Source organism: Aedes albopictus, chromosome 3 (assembly GCF_035046485.1).
Source record: "Aedes albopictus strain Foshan chromosome 3, AalbF5, whole genome shotgun sequence".
NCBI lineage: Eukaryota > Metazoa > Arthropoda > Insecta > Diptera > Culicidae > Aedes > Aedes albopictus.
In genome coordinates this window covers 213,502,192-213,515,095 of record NC_085138.1, presented here as the reverse complement: position 1 = coordinate 213,515,095, position 12,904 = coordinate 213,502,192, and the positions used below count along the sequence as shown (strand labels likewise).

Genomic DNA, 12,904 nt, shown 5'->3' with positions numbered 1-12,904 from the left:
ATCGCTGGGTCGACCTCGGCACCTGGCTGGTCGTGATTGAACTGCGCGTTCGGGAGAACTTCCGTCGCCGGGGATTTTCTCCGTCGGAGTAGGCTAGGTCCACCGCCGGGGACTAGATAGAGTAGGCCGTGAAAAGCACCGGAGAACGGTCGTTGGGGCGCCTTTGAACCGGAAGCCAGTCTCCAACCGGAATCTCAGGACTGACCTTGACGCCGACCCGGGAAGATCGGTTCGGAAGAACTTCCATCGCCGGGGAACTCTTCGTCGGAGAAGGATGGGTCCACCGCCGGGGGCTATCCGAGTAGCGAGCGACCGTGGTGAACTGTTAGTTTTGGACTAACAGGAGCCGAAGTAAGTCGCTTCATGGCGAAAACACGTAGAAGATTTGTTACGTTTAAGTTTGTTTGTATAAGAGAATATGTAGCTGAAATCAACATAGCATTTAAGCAAACGAAATGAACACACAAGCTTTGAAAATTCTTGTACCGCGAACCGCAGCTCGAGAACCCCTGCAATCATATTTCGTTCTAAGTTCCATCGATCAGCACGACAGCAGTAGCATCACGCAATCAGTTTAGAAAAATCAAATGCACACACACAAGCGCTGCATTTTGGCGAAGCGGAGCGAGGCAGAGCATCGAGAGACTACGAAAAGTCGGAGTGCGGTGAGAGAACGACGCCGCCGAGATCAACATCCTCACCAGCTTCGGTTTGCAAACCAACACGACTAGCCTGGAGGTGTGAAAGAGTTAGCGAACCTGATTATGACCGAGCGCCTCCCCAGTCTGGCTATCAGGAGAGAGCAGAAAATCTCTCACTCTCGATAAACCCGTCTGCAGAGCAATCGGGAAACTGATTTTGAGAAGGAGTTCAGTTGGAGCCCGTCCTCCAAGGCAACCACACGCACGGGAAACCGTTATCGCGAGTTTTTTCAAGTTAGTGCATTTTCTGGGTGGCAAACTGGGAGCAAATCCGGCCATATTGATTAGTGCTAGTCGCGGAGGAAAAAATCAAATAGTGCGCGGATAAATTTTCAGGTGTCAAGCGCGACACTCGCGCTGAACCCCGACGGTAAGACAGCCAGTGCCCATGGCATGATTTGATGCTGATTTGATTCGTTATTTGACCCACCAGGAAGGACATCACATTGGCTAGAGCACGGTGAATCGCCATTTTGTAAATCGGCAGCGAAAGCCACGCGGCGTCACATCGGCGTGGGCCAGCTACTCCAGAAAACCGGGAAGATACTCGTCCGAAGCGTTGAAGCCAGTGGTTCGCAAACTCCAAAGCTTGCACTACGGTAAGGAAAACGTTGACCCAGAGAATGACGATAATTATCATGATTATTCCAATTACGCAGCAACCAGACCATCGCGAGACCCGAGTCAGACCACCTCTACGGACCAACACGTCTGTGGCGAAACAGAAAGCCTTCCTAGGAAGTATGTCAGCCACTATTCTTCAGTCATTTGTCGAGGCTAATTGGCCGTGCGCCACAGGGCTTTCTTTTTCTACCGTTTCAGTAATCCGCTGAAATCGAGCGAATACCAGAGGACGAGCGAGGGGTCGTAGCGTAGACTAATGCGACGGAGCTGGCTGAATTCAGCGTCGGCAAAGCGAGATAGGTGTTATTATCGGGCGGAGCACTAACAGCCAAGACGAGCGATAACCTTTCGCTGACCGGGTCGCGGGCATTTGGAGGAGAGCCGCACCAGGCGATTAAGCGGGCGCCCGGCGGCGTGGATTGGTAGCAGCCTGGAAAGATTTAGGTGGACCGCATCAACCGCCGAGAGCAAGGAAGGCTTGCGGTGTTGCGGGACGAGATGCGCCACGACATCGGTGTAAGCCAGGGCGGTCTCGAGCAAGGCGGCGGTTCAACCGGCAGTATGGGTGCACCCAAGTAGATTGCGCGCGCGTGAGTAAATAAAATGAAGAACCAAAAATAGAGTAAGAGAGAAAGGCAAAGAAGCATAGGAAGAGGAGGCAGGATGACAGGCAGGAGAAATTAAGAATAAATGTAGTTTATAAAACCTATTTGCTTTGTGGACTTTATCTTCAGTTTTGTGGCATTCCCTGAGATTTTCGGGACTGTTGAGGGCTTCCACTTCCCCCCTTAGCAGGAACCTTGCAACATTGGCGCCCAACTGAAAATCCACATATAGATACTACCGTTTAGCGATTTTTTGTTTGGTTTGATGATATTTGGTTTTGTGCAATTTCGATGATCTGGCCTACGATAATCGATACAATTTTAACCCTTACGCAGTAAGTTCGAAAGTTAAATGGACTTTACCCATTTGACTGACGAAGAGGTGACCTACGAGTTGGCTTTGCGCCACGTAGTCAACTTAGGTCCGACTACCCATAGAGGAAAAGTTCTTCGCCTTAAGGCTCTCGTCCAAGAAGAGAGCTTGAAAGACAACAAGCCCACTAGCTCAGAACACGTCATGAGTCCCCAATCCAACTTAGAACTTTGCGAAGCGCAAGTTCATCAGCTTCACATCAGCTGCGAAGCAGCCATTCGTACAGCTGACAGTGTAACCTTACACCAAATTCGGACACGTCTTCATCATTACCGCGACCGTCTACAGTTGATTCGTCCGCCAAGTGAATCGCGGGATACGCATGCAATGCTAACGGTGCATGTCGACGTGCTTCTAAACAAGGTGAACGGAACAAGTGTAGTGAATAGTGTACCGCGAAATGAGAGTGTTGAGACTCAAGCAACTTCGACTGGAGCCATAAGAAGGTACAACGGCGGAGATGAAGGAACAGTCGGAGGAGAAACCACGATGCCAGTGGAAAGCATTTCAAGACAAGACACCACACCACCATCAGTAGTGCAGCCACCGCTCGTGACGTCATTATCGGGTGGGCAAGGCAGAGGATTGTTGTTTTCGAGTTCGTTCCAAACGCGAGACAGCGAAGAAGCAGAACCAGCAGATACGAGGCACCGAAACAGCTCACCTCCCCCTCCCTACCTGCCTAGAGAGCGGGAAACATGGAACCCGTCGACCAGGGAACAACAATCGCGGGATAACCGCGAGTTACAAGCAAGAATCAGGGAGATGCAGGAGAGAAAACAACACATGCGTGAGGAGTACTACAGAATGCGAGACAACCTGGAGCGGTTGATCCGTCGAGAGCGGCCAGCACCGGAACGAGCGGACGATCGCCGAATACAGAAGGCCGTTCACAACTGGCCATTCAAGTTCCGCGGCGAAAAGAACACGACATCACTCAACGTGTTCCTAGATCGCGTAGAAACGTTCGCAAGGTCAGAAGGCATGAGTGACGCCACACTCCTGAGCTCCATCAAACACCTACTACAGGAGGACGCCATCGACTGGTACTCACGAGCAACCTCGCAAAACTTGTTGCGAACCTGGGACCAATTCAAGCGAGAGATTCGAAGAGAATTCCTGCCCAGCGGCTACTCCCAAATTCTTCGTCTGGAAGCTAGCTTCCGATTCCAAGGAAGAGAGGAATCCTTCGCGAAATTCTATCGCGACATTTCAGCGCTTTTTCGCTTCGTCGATCCACCCATACCAGACGACGAGAAGTTCTTCCTGATAAAGAAGAACATGAACGAGAACTACGCAGCCATCGTCACAGCAGCGAGGCCTCGTTCACTGGAAGAAATGGTGGAAGTCTGCACCGGATACGACGAGACGAGAATGCTTCTGAACAGACAGCGCAGGATTCCGATTCCGCACAGCGCGCTTCTGGAACCGAACTTTGCTACGCCAGTAGTAACCAGCAGACCACCAGCGGTTCAGCATCATCAACAGCCACAGCGGTTCAACAGGGTTCACGCCGTGGAAGTAGAAGGCGCTTATGAGCACGAAGCGGTAGAGGAAGGACCAGAAGAAGATTGGCAGCACACAATCGACGAACTGGCTGAGCAAGTCAACGCGCTGAAGATGAACCTGGAGCGGAAATCTGCGAGGCCAATCTTGGCCGCACGCGACGAGAAACAGTCCAGGTCGACGGACAGGTACAACCGAACAGAAGCTGATGTTCTGCGAGCAGCGCGACAGTACACAAGAGAAGCGCAAGCTCCGGCACAGCAGCAACGGCCACTAGCCGCATCGTTCCAGACTCGGCCACCACAACAGCAGCAAGAACAGCCGCAAAGAGCACAGGGATGGCAATTACGACAGTGGATGCCAAGTTCGGATCAGAGCGACAACAACCGAAGAAGTCAACGTCTGTTGCCAGAACCAGTCAGGCAACGGGAAGATCGCCATATACAACAGGAAGAAGCTCCGAACGATCAACGACCAGCAATGCTCTGCTGGAACTGCGACGAGGAAGACAACAGATTCATGGACTGTCCGAAACCGCAAGCCATTCTCTTCTGCTACCGGTGTGGACGGAAGGGCTACTCGTTGCGCAGTTGCTTCACGTGTCGCACGGACGCGTTAAACTACCCAGCGGAGAACCAGCAATAGAGGGGAGCAGCTCTCCGCAAAATCTCGGAGACCCCTCCGACATCCCGGAATTTCAAAACCTCAACTCGATCATTATCAACCCCGGAAGTGACAATAGACCGCACGCCGTCATATCAGTGCTGGGAAAGGAGTTAACAGCTTTGCTGGATAGCGGAGCAAACTGCTCCCTACTAGGAGGAAAAAGAGTCGAGCTGGCGGAAGACTGCGGTTTGCAGAAAGGAACCGTCAGCGGCGGAATAAAAACGGCGGACGGCACAAGACACAACATTTCGCATTTCGTATATCTCCCAATAGTGTACAACAACCGCCACGAAGTTCTTCCAGTGCTTTTGGTACCTTCGATTCCAGACTGCGTCATCCTAGGAATGAACTTCTGGGAAAAGTTTGGCGTCAAAGCGGTGTGTTGCACACTGGAAGCGAAGCAGGAAGACCAGATCAGCGAAGACCAGGAGATGAAGCAGCTCAGCCCCGAACAACAACGGCGACTAGAGCAGGCGATCAAGAAATTTCCGAAAGCGGTAGAGGGAAGACTAGGACGCACGAAGCTGTACGAGCATCGAATCGATGTGGGGAATGCACCGCCCCCCCAGACAACCAGTAATCGTATAAGATGTTGCATAAGATGATAAAGTGGAGGCCATATGCGTGCATGCCCGCATTTAGGTACATGTAAAATGTACGTATATCGCCTCCACTTTAACATCTTATTCAACATCTTATACGATCACTGGTTGGCTGGGCCGTAAACAACGGCATTACCCTATGTCGCCGTATGTTCTACAGGAGGTCAACAAGGAGATCGACCGGATGATAGCGCTGGACGTCATTGAGGAGGCGCAGTTCTCGCCATGGAACAATCCGCTGGTCGCCGTCAAGAAGAAGACTGGGCAGTATCGCGTCTGTCTGGACGCGCGTCACCTCAACTCCATCATGGTGAACGAGGGCTATCCGATACCCCAGATTGCAGCGATCACCAACAACCTCCGAAGCAGCAAATACATTTCTTCGATCGATCTCAAGGATGCCTTCTGGCAGCTACCACTTCATCCAGGTTCGAGACAACTGACAGCCTTCACCGTTCCATCCAGAGGCCACTTCCAATTCAAGGTGGTGCCTTTCGGGCTGTGTACGGCAAGTCAAGCCCTAGCGAGACTTATGACCCACCTATTCACCGATCTAGAACCGCTGGTATTCCATTACCTGGACGACATCATCATCTGTTCCGAGACATTCGAAGAGCATATCGCTCTGCTCGAAGAAGTAGCCCGCCGGCTACGCCAAGCAAATCTCACGATTTCATCGGAGAAGTCCAAGTTCTGCCGGAAGAGCATGAAGTACCTAGGCTACGTAATCGACGAGCAAGGTTGGCGAGTAGACGACGAGATGATCCAAAGAATCGCAAAGAAGTGCAGCGATTTCTCGGTGTTTGCAACTGGTACCGACGCTTCATCGCCGGTTTCTCGCTGCTAGCAGCTCCGCTAACAAACTTGACGTCAGGCAAGACCAAGTTCCGTTGGAATCCGATAGCTGAAGAAGCGTTCCTCAAGCTAAAAGCAGCTCTGGTTTCGGCACCGGTACTGGCGATGCCGGACTACAGCAAACCATTCGCAATAGCGTGCGATGCTAGCGACACAGCAATCGGAGCAGTGCTAACGCAGGAGATCAACGGCGAGGAACATCCCATCAGCTACTTCTCGCAAACGTCAGCGACTGATTGCGTGATGCTACTGCTGTCTTGCTGATCGATGGAACTTAGAACGAAATATGATTGCAGGGGTTCTCGAGCTGCGGTTCGCGGTACAAGAATTTTCAAAGCTTGTGTGTTCATTTCGTTTGCTTAAATGCTATGTTGATTTCAGCTACATATTCTCTTATACAAACAAACTTAAACGTAACAGATTAACAAATTGCAAATTAACAAATTAACAAATTGTACTGAGCACTGACTGGAGTTGAAGTGTCGCTGAATGGCGACAAAAATAGGAAATTAAACAAATTCACTAACATGAGCTAAATGGCTCAGCACGACGTGCAACATGCTGATTGGTGAAACGCTAGAAATTAAACAACTTAATAGCAAGAGCTAAATGGCTCAGCATGAAGGTAGCGAAAGAGCTTAGGAAACTATAAAAACAAAGCGTAGAATAACAAATTGGTGATGGTGCACAAGGCACATAACGCCTCCCCTCCGAAGAAATACTGCATGGTGGTACCGGAGGGGAATTTAAGGTGGAGGTGAACTAGGAGAGTGTTTTTAGTGGGTAGGCGCACATTCGAATCCCACACAGCGTCTTTAGAAGATTTTTGGACTCCTAGAATAAAAAAAAACACACACACACACACACACACACACACACACACACACACACACACACACACACACACACACACACACACACACACACACACACACACACACACACACACACACACACACACACACACACACACACACACACACACACACACACACACACACACACACACACACACACACACACACACACACACACACACACACACACACACACACACACACACACACACAGATCTTCCACTGTCGGGGAACTCTTCGTCGGAGTAGGATAGATTCACCGCCGGGGACTATCCGAGTAGTATGCGAGAGTGCTAAAGGCTACATGGTCGCTTCCAGAAGACCTGTTTTATCAGCGGAGTAGAGAACTGCATGAGGAGTGTTAGTAACCGTAATCAATCGCTAAATGGCGAACAAATTAGTACTAACACATTACTAACTGGAGCTAAATGGCTCGGCATGTGGCATGGTAAATGTGGCTAACACAGTAGAAGGTCGCTAAATGGCGACTGTTTAATCAAAATAGAATAACAAATTACACGGGAGCCAAACGGCTCAGTACGAAGACTAGAATAACGAATTGGTGATGGTGCACAAGGCACATAACGCCTCCCCTCCGAAGAAATACTGCATGGTGGTACCGGAGGGGAATTTAAGGTGGAGGTGAACTAGGAGAGTGTTTTTAGTGGGTAGGCGCACATTCGAATCCCACACAGCGTCTTTAGAAGATTTTTGGACTCCTAGAATAAAAAAAAAAAAAAAACACACACACACACACACACACACACACACACACACACACACACACACACACACACACACACACACACACACACACACACACACACACTAGCGAGGTTGGAGGTCCAACTGTGCAACGTTGGCACCGTAAGCACATTCAGGAAAGACGGGCGGGAGTCGATCATCGACATTACCTTCTACAGTCTATCGCTAGCGAGCAACATGAACTGGAAAGTAAGCAAAGAGCACACCCACAGTGATCATCAGGCGATCTGCTACAGCGTTGGCCAACGGAACCCTACGGCCATGCAGAGAAACAGAACATGCGCACGAAAGTGGAAGACGAAGGCCTATGACAAGGACCTCTTCGTCGAGGCACTCCGTATGGACAGCGACACCCCAGGCCTAGATGTGGTAGAGCTAACAAGAGCGATTACAAGGGCATGCGACACTACAATGCCACGGAAACGGGAGCCAAGGTACAGACGACGTCCTACGCATTGGTGGAATGAGACACTCGGCACCCTCCGTGCTGCCTGTCTGAAAGCCAGAAGACGCTATCAGAGGGCAAGAAACCTTCAGCATAGGGAGGAGCGGAAGTTGGCGTTCCATGAGGCCAGAGCCGCATTTAAAAAGGAGATAATCGTGAGCAAGTCGAACTGTCACAAGGAGCTATGCCGAGATACCGACACAAACCCTTGGGGTGATGCGTACCAAGTCGTGATGGCGAAGATCAAAGGTCCAGTGACGCCAGCTGAAATGTGTCCAGACAAGCTGAAGGTAATCGTGGAGGGTCTCTTTCCGAAGCACGACCAAACGACGTGACTACCAACACCGTATGGTGAGGAAGACAAAGGTAGTGCGGAAGGTCTCCAATGTCGAGCTAGAAGCAGTGGCGAAGAAACTGAAAGCGAGCAAAGCGCCGGGTCCGAACGGGATCCCCAATGTGGCGTTGAAAACGACGGTCCTAGCTTACCCTGATATGTTTAGGACGGTGATGCAGACATGTTTGGAAGAAGGTCACTTCCCAGACATATGGAAGGTACAGACACTGGTTTTACTGCCAAAGCCAGGAAAACCGCCGCGGGATCCAGCATCGTATAGGCCGATATGTCTGCTGGACACACTTGGGAAGCTGCTGGAGAAGGTCATCCTTAACAAAGTGGTGCCATTCACAGAAGGAGAGCATAGACTGTCACATATGCAGTTTGGATTCCGGAAGGAAAAGTCCAAACAGAAGAGGAGAGGAAACCGGTACTGCGCCGTTATCCCAATTTTTGTAAGAACGCGTTCAATAGCGCCAGCTGGGAGGCTATTGCCGTAGCACTGCACAGAATGCGGGTTCCAGATTACCTGTGTCGGATCATGAAAAGCTACTTCCAGAACAGAGTCTTGGTGTTGTACACCACTGAAGCTGGCAGAGGAGGATGAAGGTGACGGCGGGAGTTCCACAAGGCTCCATCCTCGGGCCAACGCTGTGGAACGCTATCTACAACGCAGTGCTTACGCTACAGCTACCCACAGGCGTCGTGCTCGTGGGCTTTGCGGACGATATCGTCTGATCAGTAACAGGCAAGACACCGGAGGAGGTAGAAATGTTGGCCTCAGAATCGATCGGTATCATCGAAAACTGGATGAATGGAGTCAAGTTGAAGATAGCCCACCACAAAACGGAGGTGCTATTGGTGAGCAACTACAAGGCAGTGCAGCGAGTGGAAATCTCCGTCGGAGAACACACAGTGGCGTCGAAGTGAGAACTGAAGCACCTGGGTGTGATGATCGACGATCGGCTAAACTTTAACAGCCACGTCGACTACGCCAGTGAAAAGGCGGCGAAGGTGATCAACGCACTGTCGAGTGTGATGATCGACGATCGGCTAAACTTTAACAGCCACGTCGACTACGCCAGTGAAAAGGCGGTGAAGGCGATCAACACACTGCCGAGGATTAAGCCTGGGGTTCGGCGCTAAAAACCAAGCGAAATCGGGGGAATCTAAACAGCGCATTCCAGCTCATGGCCATACGAGTAGCGAGCGCGTATAAAACAATATTGTCGGAGGCAGTTCGTGTGATTGCAGGGATGATTCCGATTTGCATCACCTTGGAGGAGGACATCGAGTGCTATAAGTGGAGGAGGACCAGCCAAGTGTGAACGTTGATGCGAACGGCCTCAATGACAAAGTGGCAACAGGAATTCCACGGAGAAAAGAAGATGGACCCATCGGCTCATCCCTAATGTGTCGACTTGGATGAACAGGAAGCATGGAGAAGTCAACTTTCACCTAACCCAGTTTTTGTCTGGTCACGGCTGCTTCAAGCAGTACCTACATCGGTTTGGCCATGCCGCTTCGCCCTTCTGCCTGGAGTGCGAGAACGTGGAGGAGACACCAGAGCACGTGGTGTTTATCTGCCCCAGATTTGAGGCGGTAAGAAGATCGATGCCGGCATTAAGCTTTGACAACGTCGTCGACGAGATGTGCCGAACTGAAGAGACGTGGAATCAGATCAGCAGAGCAGTCACAAAGATGATGACGGAGTTGCAGAGGAAGTAGAGCAGCGACCAGCAAGCTGGGATCGCTTGAATAGGAAGTGCACAGACGAGAAGCATTGTTTAGAAACGACATAAAGTGTGAGAGCACTGTTACAGAAGACCGCATGAGCGCATTGAAATCAAAACCCGCCCCCCCCCCCACGCAGTCGCATCTGTGGTACCAGGGGGATCGAGGCATCTAGGGGGAGCAGAGTTTTTCCAATCGATTTTCTCTGCTGAGAGAGTTTGGGAGCAAAACACACACACACACACACACACACACACACACACACACACACACACACACACACACACACACACACACACACACACACACACACACACACACACACACACACACACACACACACACACACACACACACACACACACACACACACACACACACACACACACACACACACACACACACACACACACACACACACACACACACACACACACACACACACACACACACACACACACACACACACACACACACACACACACACACACACACACACACACACACATTGCGGCAGCAGGGACGGATGTCCTGGGGCCTGACGCACCCCCCCGCTTGCGAGCGGTGTAGGCGATGCGGCGCTGAAGGTCATAAGGCCCAAAGCTGCACGAGTCCGCCCATCTGCATGATCTGTACCGGGAAAACCTCGAAAAACAGACATGCGATGGGTGGTCCAGGGTGCCCGGCCTTTAAGAAAGCCGCAGTGAACAACAAATCACAGTGCAGGTAACGCAGCTGAACCTGAACCACTGTGATGCGGCTCAGCAACTGCTTTGTCAGGCAGTTTCTGAGTGAGAGACGGATATCGCCATCATATCGGACCCATACCGAGTACCCGCCGGCAACGGCAACTGGGTCGCGGATGGGACCAGAAAAATGGCGGCGATATGGACGACGGGTAAATACCCCGTTCAGGAGTTGGTGTCTACTACCTATGAGGGCTTCGTGGTCGCCAAAGTAAACGGGGTCTTCTTCTGTAGCTGTTATGCGCCTCCGCGGTGGCCGATCGAGCAGTTCACGCAAATGCTGGACCGCTTAACGACCGTCCTAACAGGGCGAAGGCCGGTGGTAATAGCGGGCGACTTTAATGCCTGGGCCGTGGAATGGGGAAGCCGTTTCACGAACCAGCGGGGTCAGATCCTGCTAGAAACACTGGCCATCTTAGATGTCGACTTGGCTAATGTCGGTACCAAGAGTACCTTTAGTCGAAACGGAGCGGAGTCAATTATTGACGTGACCTTTTGTAGTCCTGGCCTAACAAGTAGTTCTAACTGGAGAGTAGATGATGGCTACACTCACAGCGACCACCTGGCGGTTCGCTACAGTATCGACTACAATAACAGCAGACAGCGGATAGAAGAAGAGGCGGCTAGGCCAAGGCCAAGCCCTCGCAGGTGGAAGACATCATACTTCGACGAAGGGGTATTTAGGGAGGCGCTCCGCCGTGAGCGAAACTTAATCGGTTTAGACGGCGACGAGCTGGTAGCGGTGCTCTCACGTGCGTGTGATGCGACCATGCCTAGGAGAGTCCACCCTAGAAATGGGAGGCCACCGGCTTACTGGTGGACCGACGCGATTGCGGACCTGCGCCGCGCCTGCCTACGGGCTAGGCGGCGGATGCAGCGAGCACGATCAGAGGAAGAGCGAAACGAACGGCGGGTGGTGTTCGCCGCTGCAAAAGCCGCGCTTAAGACCGAGATAAGAGCAAGCAAAAAGGCCTGCTTTGAGGGTCTCTGTCAAAGTGGCAATACGAACCCGTGGGGTGACGCCCACAGGATCGTTATGGCCAAGACGAGAGGTGTGATGGCTCCTACAGAGCAATCTCCAGAGATGTTGGAGGGGATCATTGGAGGACTTTTTCCGCGTCATGATCCTAGTCCTTGGCCTCCTTTCGTAGGACAGCCGGGGACTGGGGCTGGCGATGAGGAGAGGGTCACCGATGTGGAACTTGCGGGGATAGCTAAGTCCCTTAGCGTAGGTAAGGCCCCTGGTCCGGACGGAGTTCCGAACCTGGCCTTAAAAGTAGCTATTGCAAAGGCTCCCGAGATGTTCAGGTCTGCTATGCAGAAATGCCTGGACGAGGGAGTTTTCCCAGAAGCTTGGAAGAGGCAGAGCCTGGTACTATTGCCAAAGGCGGGGAAACCACCCGGAGACCCGTCGGCATATAGACCAATATGCTTGATTGACACGGCGGGGAAGGTGCTCGAAAAGATCATCCTCAATAGAATGTTGCGGTTCACCGAGGGCGAAAATGGTCTTTGGAGTAACCAGTACGGCTTCCGGAAGGGGAGGTCCACCGTAGACGCTATCTTGTCGGTTACAAAAACCGCCGAGAAAGCACTCGAGCCTAAGAGGAGGGGAATTCGCTTTTGCGCGGTAGTGACTCTGGATGTAAGGAATGCGTTTAATAGCGCTAGCTGGTCTGCTATTGCCGATGCGCTCTTGCGTCTGGGGATACCGGAGTACCTGTACAAGATTCTCGGAAGTTACTTTCAGAATCGTGTACTAGTCTACGACACGGAGGTGGGTCGGAAGTGCTTTCACATAACCTCAGGAGTCCCGCAAGGTTCCATCCTGGGTCCGGTGTTATGGAATGTCATGTACGACGAGGTGTTGAGGTTAGAGTATCCAGTGGGAGTGGTGATTGTCGGATTTGCCGACGACATTACGCTCGAAGTCTACGGTGAAACGATCGAGGAGGTAAAGTTGACTACCAACCACTCGATCAAGGTTGTGGAGGCGTGGATGCGGTCCAGGAAACTGGAGCTGGCTCACCACAAGACAGAGGTGACGGTTGTTAACAACCTGAAGTCGGAGCAGCAGACGGAGATCAGTGT

At 51.6% G+C, this 12,904-nt stretch overlaps 1 protein-coding gene across 1 annotated transcript; it reads left to right on the top strand.

Annotated features, from left to right (window-relative positions):
• Window positions 1–391: 391 nt before the first annotated feature.
• LOC109406802 (uncharacterized) lies at window positions 392–6,870 on the top strand. Its single transcript, XM_062861191.1, has 4 exons — window positions 392–1,071; window positions 1,135–1,300; window positions 1,361–1,442; window positions 1,500–6,870. Exon 4 carries the CDS (start codon window positions 2,283–2,285, stop codon window positions 4,452–4,454), a length of 2,172 nt encoding a protein of 723 aa, XP_062717175.1. The 5' UTR covers window positions 392–1,071; window positions 1,135–1,300; window positions 1,361–1,442; window positions 1,500–2,282; the 3' UTR covers window positions 4,455–6,870.
• Window positions 6,871–12,904: the final 6,034 nt, after the last annotated feature.

Excerpts from the sequence above, each read along its gene's own strand:
- LOC109406802 (XM_062861191.1), top strand. The coding sequence starts at position 2,283 with ATGGACTTTACCCATTTGACTGACGAAGAGGTGACCTACGAGTTGGCT.